This window comes from Poecilia latipinna, unplaced genomic scaffold, assembly GCF_001443285.1.
Source record: "Poecilia latipinna isolate Pla-1442-1.1 unplaced genomic scaffold, P_latipinna-1.0 Scaffold1165, whole genome shotgun sequence".
Lineage (NCBI taxonomy): Eukaryota > Metazoa > Chordata > Actinopteri > Cyprinodontiformes > Poeciliidae > Poecilia > Poecilia latipinna.
In genome coordinates this window covers 33,885-41,790 of record NW_015113781.1, presented here as the reverse complement: position 1 = coordinate 41,790, position 7,906 = coordinate 33,885, and the positions used below count along the sequence as shown (strand labels likewise).

The following is a 7,906-nucleotide window of genomic DNA, read 5'->3' as shown; positions in this document are numbered from 1 at the left end:
CTAACCTTCGCTGATACAATTCAGCAGTTATTCTAACTCTGTTTCATGTACAAACATAAAAAAAAAGTGACCAAAAAATGACCACTAGCTCAAGCTGAAAGCCAAGACCATGAGTTGTGCTAACCCTAAGGAATTAATCATAAACATTACATCCGCTAACGCTTAAGCCCTGCACCAACACTGTGTCTCTCCCCCTATGCGCTTCAGAAAGGAAAAAAAAAAAAAAAATTATATATATATATATATATATATATATATATATATATATATATATATATATATATATATATATACACACACACACTCTTTTGGCTTGAAGAGGCTGACTGCTATTTTTACTCTTATTTCTAAGAAAGTATCAATGATCCACTAAGTTTTGTTTGTATCGGTTGGACCTCTGAAATACAAGCATTTTATTTGGCAATCCCAAATGACTTGTAGAAATGCCTTGAAATAATAATACTTCAAGAGTTAAAAAATAAAATTACAGATTAAAATAGCACCCTAACTTCAACATATTGTACGATTTTGTCTCCGTGTCAGTGTATTCTTAGTAAACTCTGGTATGATTACCTTAAAACATCCACATCCATTAACTCACTGACATCAAGCTGACATTTGTAGTAAAGTGAAATGTCAAAGTTCAAGAGGAAAACCTCATCATGTGACAGAAAGCTGATTTCCCAGGATGCTTCAGTGCAGCAGGTAACTCTACATTCACTCCCCCAAGCAAAATCATCCCTGCACCACAGTGTGAGTGTTGGTTGGAGTTCTGTGATTGATTGGTGTGGTGTAGAGATGGAGAGATGTGAGGCGAAGCAAAGTGCTAACAAGCTTACCCACAATCACTCTTTCCTCAATCAAGGAAGCTGTGATTGTGCTCAAGATGGGGCCCCTGTTGGAACAAAGTGGATGGTTTTTTTTTTCTGACTGGCAGGCCTTTGACTTGCTTGTGGTGTGAAGGCATGTAAGGAAACATCGTTGTTGATGCCGTTGTAGAGATTGTTAGCAGCGTTAGTGTTCACACTTACAACACTCTAACAGAACAGAGAACCACAACAGACATCCACACTCTGAATGCCACCATCTACAACTCCACCAAGTGCTGCCTCTGAGGTTCTAGAAAAGAGTCGGGGTGAGCTGTTGCCTTGAAAGCAGAGCACAGCGCTGCTGCTAAGAAGAGTTTCAGATATGGCCCTATGTTCCTTTTAGTATCCAGAAAAGTACCCTGCTTTTATTCTGAAAAATGCTCAACAGTTGTTTCTTCAGAAACTGGGTCTGTCAGTTTGTTGTTTGGCTCATTTTTCTCTCTCTCTGATTTCCCCGGCGTGTAAAAGCTGTCCGTTTCCTGTCTTTGACAGTCACAGCAATCTGCTTCACTGTCGGGCTTTGAAAACACTTCTTCAATGCCAAAACAAGTTGTTGACATCCCAGTGTGTAAGTGGAATCCATTGTTGCCGATCAAAGTAAGAAAGCATCCGAGCGCGATCCAACTCCTGCCTGTTCTAGAGTGAAGAAAATACTGGTGCCGGTTTGCATTAATTTAAGGGTTTTTTGTGCATCACACTGTTTCCTGTAAGCAGAGGGCTTCCACAGCGTTACTGGGTCCCTGGGCAACTCCTCCAATCACAAAGAGGATGCTGGCCGTCTGCAGCAGAGCAGAAGAGCATCGTGCAGTGGGCATGGGGGCCACATACTCCCAGCGCCGCTTCACTGGGTTGTAGCTCTCCACTGAGCCCAACGGTGATGGCTCATTACCTGCAAAACAAAGATAAAAAGGCAAAATTAATGTTGTAAAGCAGGGGTCCCCAAACTACGGCCCGCGGGCCGGATCCGACCCGCCTCCACATTTGGACCGGCCCCCTGAACAATACCTGATAGCATTCAGAATTTTTTTTTTTTTTTTTCCATTTATTGTATTTTCTGGTTTATATGTGGATTTTTCTTCAACCACCAGAGGGCTCTTTAGCAGGAAGTGTGTCCTGTAAACTGTGGGTCTTTTGTTTTGCATGGCGCATTGCTGCCATCTGTTGGACTTTTAGGGTACTGCTTGACTTTTATGTTATTTAATCAGTACGGTTGTTTGCTAGCAGTAGAGCAGATGAACATGTGTCTGTTATGAACGCAATGCCTGTAAGTAGCAACTTATACTTCAAAACGAGCCTTTATGCTAACATATGATATAATTACATTCCCTCAATAGAATATATACTAGTTAGTCCCAGCGACCGTTTCACTCATGGTTTTTGCCTATGTGCTTTCTGGGTAAAAATCAATTGAGAAACGCACCCCCCCCCACCCCCTCAACAATCTCCGGCCCCCCACCAGAGAAGGGAAAAGTTATGTGGCCCTCACAGGAAAAAGTTTGGGGACCACTGGCGTAAAGTCTAAAATAAAATAAGCCTCAATCTGGTCAGTGACTGAAAGACCCTGAGGTATAGGCCTGCTGCAGTGTGACGTTGCGCGCAAGATCCCACTTCACTTGAGCTTTATAAGGCCCTGTTTACACTGAGCTGGTTTTCAGGGAAACCTTAACACTTGTTGTGATCCAGCCACTCGCTTACACGACTCGTGATCATTTTGAAATCAGGTCTCAGAGTGAAACTTTTCTGTGACCCCCTGCGGAGGTATGAAGCATACTCTGCATTTTAGCAAACAAAACTGTCAGAAATGCAAATAAAACAGTTTGTTTATAGTGATCACCATGTTTTAAAGACACAGCAGTCATATTGGATTTTGAGATTATATTTAGACAGAAAACAATTTGTTCTTGGAATTCTGACTTTAGGGTGCCTTTCCATTGATTGTTTCTACTTAAAACATGAAGACTTTTTCCATTTGAATTTCCATTAGATTTTTTATTTCATTCACTCAATAATAATTATGAACAGTTCAAGTAATATCTAAAAGAAATCCAAGAATGAAAAGGAGCAAGAAGAAGCATAAACTCATTTACATGAAAAGAAAATTCATTCAGTCAGACTAATCGTGGTTATCCATGCAGCTAGCAAAGCTTCAAAGTCCCACAACAAAATTAATTTGTATTCATCAACAGTCTCATCAGCATCTTCTGAAAGCTTAACTGACACACTTCTCCTGAGGGACAAGAGCGACACGATCAGGAAGGAACTTAGCTCTGTCACTGGAGCCCTGAAAGCTGATAAGGCTACTATGACCTGCCACCCAATTCCACAGTCAACTTCTTTTGTAGTAACACACACACACTCATCCAGACACACACTAACAGAATATGAGATGCCGCTGCAGGTCTGATGCCAGGAACACAGCACACTGCAAAAGCTCAAAATCTTACCAAGTAATTTTGGTCCAGTTTCTAGTGCAAATATCTGAAATAAGACAAAACCAGCAAGATATAGGAGCTTGTTTTAAGTCAATAATTCCTTATTGTTGATTAAAAAAAAAGTACTAGCTCACATATAACAAGACCATGCAATAAGTAAAATAATCTGCTAATGGAACTAGAATTTCTTCATCAATATTAAGGAATTATTGATTTAAGACAAGCTCCTTTATCTTGCTGAAAAGTTACTTGCAATTTTATTTAGTCTAATTTCAAGTGTGCTAAGATATCTGAAGTAGAAACTAAACCAAAAATACTTGGTAAGACTTTGTGTTTCTGCAGTGTAGATAGTCATAGCTCAGTATAAAGACAAAAATATCTGACATTTCTACAAATCAAAAATCCCACGTTTCATCTTTTGGTATGTTCGGTTTGTAATCATATTTTAACACATACCTGTCAATTTTCAGTTTGAACTGAGACAAATTTAAATTCACTCATAAGTTCGAAAAATGAATCTACAATGACTCTCCACCTACCATGCAATGCATTTTTTTTATTTTACATTAATTTTAAACACAGATGAGATTAAATGAAAAGGTTGTGAGCTCCAGTAGAAGAAGGACTGCCAGCTGTCAGGATGCACTTTTGGCAGGAAAACATCTTAAAACCTGCACGTTATGAATTTTGCCACAAGATATTTTTAACCTTAAAAAAAACAACAAGCTTGAGTATTCCAGGCTCCTGGAGAAAAGCCAAGCTTTTGTCTCCAAAGAGAAAAGGAACCAACCAACGTTGGTGCAAGGAACGAACAACAGAGAAGAGCAGACATATGATTGACAGCAAAGGTTTTTCTTTTATGCATTTGGAAAACATAGCCTGGCTAAGTAGCAAAATACTCTACCAGTCTAGCTATGCACCGAGTGGGCAGATCAAACTTGTGTCACTTATTTTCTACCTGGTCTCACCTACAGAGGTCTCAGTTCGTTGAGGTTTTGAGGTTAGGCTGGATAATGTTTGTTTGTCCTCAAGTTGTTTCCTTGACTGTTCGAAGGCTATATTTCCAAATGTCAGAGTTGTGTAGCAGCCTAAATACTCCCAGTGTTCTGCATTTATCGTGTGTCAGGGCTATCATAACCGTTTTTTGTTTTTTTTTCACTATGACAGATAAATTTATGAACAATTAGAAACTCACATAATTGTGTTAAAAGTGTGCTAACTTAGTTCTAGTCCCTCAGATATACCTTTAAAAACCCACAAGAATCCAACAATACATATTATATGAAGCGATTCCATGTCTTCTATTTGTTCAAATTGTCAAATTTTAATTACAAGGAACTTTTAAGGATGCACAATATATTGGCATCAGCATCAGTATTGGCTGATGTTAGTAATTTTTTAACATTTCCATATTGTTGCCATTTGTGTGTCAGGAGGAGGTGGGAGGTTAGTCACACGACTAACCTCCCAATATGTCCATTGCATATTTGATAAATACACCGAGTTTGATGTGGTTGAGAAACAAAATATAGAAGCACAGAAACTTTTGATCAGAAGACATGTTTTTTCAAAATTGTTTTTTTTTAAATAAGCAAATTTATGTTCACAACTCCACCTTGCGTAATTTTACGGCCGATGGAAACGCAGCTATAGAGCCTGAAACCAAAAACTGCAGCAGACCTTCAGAGATCCATAACGGCAAATAACTAAATGGGGAACCTTTCTGTATCAAAAGAAGGATCTTGCAGTATTAGCATGTTGGTCATAATAATACAGCAGAGTTTGGAGATAAAAGTTTATATTCTTACACTGGGCTGGAATAAGATCCCAAGGAAATTCAGAAATGTTCAGTATTTAGGTGTTTTTAGTATTTATTGTCTTTAAAATGTCTGTTCTGACCTTCTCCTTCTTCCCCCCTCTCCTTCCTCTCTCACATTAGTAGCAATGTGCTCTGTTATTATACATCAGGCAGACCTAAGTTGTTGCTGTTTCCATGGAGACCCACATCACAGCAAGTCCCCAAATAACGTAGCCCGGTTATTGTGTGTGCATGTGTCTGTCACAGACTAAGATAATCATGTTGGGAGAACAAGGCGGTGGTGGCGGAGCGGCCTTTTCAAAGTGATCCGGGCCTGTTCAGCCATCATCTACTTTATCATGAACGCACTCTCTGTGGACGACACACACACAAAGAAACACCTTGCCACAGGATGCTCAAAGGCTTTTCATCGCTTTGATTCTCGACCCACAGACGTCATGTCACTTCACCCACCCTTTCTCCTTCTTTTGACCTTTATTCTCCATCTTCTTTACTGCTGTTTACTTTACTGTCTCGTTTTAATTTCCTTCCTATTGCTTACTTACACCTTTGCTGTGCTTCTGATTTTAACTCTTGTCTTTAACTTTGCAATTCTTAACCAATGTTCTCAGTCAGCCGCCTCCTACTTGACTTCCTGCAATTATTCTTATTTTTTCTAACCCTCCTTTTCTCTTGTCTCCTGCCTGTTCTTTGCCTTTATTTTTTCTGCTTTGCACGTCTCACACAATTGTCTTTTTTTTGTCTGTCACCTCACCAACATTCAGCCACTGCTGCATTGTTCTCTCTCTTTTCATTGTGTTCTTTGCCTTTTCTGAGAATAATGTTAGACTTTCTTCTCACTCGTGGATCCCCACAAAATAACCAACATGTTGGTGTCACTTCTGCATTTTCTTTGCTATGGACTACTGTTGCAGTTTGATTTCTCGTTGTTCTTTGAAGTTGTTTTAGGCTCTTTTGGCCTGTATTGTAGCAAATAGACAGGAAACAGGGAAAGAGAGAAGAGGAAGACATGCAGATAGTGGCAGGAGACCACATACCGAACCCAGGTGAACTCTGTCGAGGACTATTGCCTCTTAAGATGGTGCGCACATTCTCCCAAATGAGCCACCTGATTGTGGTAGGAGTTCATCTTGTGGGTTAGGTGGGTTACCAGTTCAATCTCCCGCTCCATCTGTCTCCATTGTTTTCTTGGACAACACACTTCTTTGGCTGGCAAGGCGGCTGGTGGTGGTCAGAGGGCCCGGTGCCACCCGAACACGGTCACAATTGTCTGTCAAAATTCAGCAGCCTACCAGTGAATGAATATGTGAATGACTGAATGTGGTGGGACTAGATAAAGCACTTTACAAGTACAGGACTTTTACCATACCATTTACCAAAACCCTTAGTGGACTCCATTAAGGATTGACAAATTGTGCAATCATGTCTGGTATTCTAAGATAATCTGGTTTTGGTCATGTCCAGGAAAATGTCCGACTGCACCGTTTCTCTGTTATACTGTGATGTGTTCTGTGATGTTGAGGTGTGGGCCAGTCAACTTCATCCTGCCCAGATTTGCTCATTTGTCTTCATGGACCTTGCTTTGTCCATTGGTTCGTAGTTCTCTTGGCACAGAAAGGGCCACTCCCAAAATGTCTTGGTGTACTGAAGAATTAAGAGGTAATTTCAAGGTGCATTGATGTAATAAACCTAAATGGTCATGAATGAAGTCCTTAAAATCCATCTGAGTGTGAGGGGAGTTAGGCAAGCTTTTCTTTTCTTGTCATGTAGTGTCCTTCTGCTTTTATCTCAACAAATAGCTTTAATTCTAAATCAACCTTATCTGAACATGTTCTCCACATTCACTGCCTGTCATGTCTTATGACGTCTTATGTTATAACCAGCTTTGACACGGTGAATTTTACAATGTCAGGCAGGAATAACACAGAAGCACTCTGAAGTTAAGCACTGATACAGAATGTGTCAACATCTTAGAAACAGAGAGATAGATTTGGTTGTCATGGTGACAAGAACAAGTCAACACATATCTCTGCCTGTTTTGTTTTTTTGTCAGCTTGCTTACAGTGCAGGTTTCTGTTAATATTCCAATGTAATAGACTTCAGATGGTGTAAAAAGGAAAAGTTTGGGTGGTAATAATAACGATGAAAGAAATCAGATAAATAAAGTTCATCAGATAAAAATAATGAGTAAGCCCTGAATGTTGGCCTGCTTCAGCAGATAATACAAATATACTCATAAAATGATATGGATGAACATGCATCTCCAGTCCGTCCTCTGGAACAGCTGGCATGTAATCATAATTTACGTCCAAGTATCAAGTTGTCACTCATAGTTATACATGAACACACTGAGACCTGAACAAATATAATATCTAATCTATGTATCTGGGGCATGGTCATTTCAAAATTCAATTACACTCTTTAAGAAGTGACAGGCATTATGAAGACACATTAAAGTTAAATCAGTCTGGAAGTTGGGTGACTTAATAACAATGCTAATACGATCTGATAACTTTGGTCAAAGGAGATAGCTGTGAGATTTCAGTGGATCAGCCCAATGTCCTTCAAGAACATGAACCAATGGGCCGTTGCAGTCGACAAAGGTTTTTTTTAGAATACACTTTTTGGTTATTATGACAGCCCCAGACCGGTCCCTAAACGTTGCCTGACCAGGCATTGCCCGGTACACCAGATGAACAGTCCAACTTCTGCCAGCAGCAGAATCTCCCAAAGCAGATAATAATAGTTTTTTTTTTTTTTTTTTTTTTTTTTTTTATTTTTTTTTT

The 7,906-nt window shown here is 39.6% G+C and overlaps 1 protein-coding gene across 1 annotated transcript in view; it reads right to left on the bottom strand.

Annotated features, from left to right (window-relative positions):
• Positions 1 to 305: 305 nt before the first annotated feature.
• Positions 306 to 7,906, bottom strand: part of LOC106960193 (kelch domain-containing protein 8B-like) — a gene marked incomplete at its 5' end in the record, with an annotated part of 37,556 nt that continues 29,955 nt past the window's right edge. Inside the window, one exon of the mRNA XM_015053166.1 lies at positions 306 to 1,758. Coding sequence (XP_014908652.1) covers positions 1,562 to 1,758 — 197 coding nt within the window. The remainder of the gene's footprint in view (positions 1,759 to 7,906) is intronic.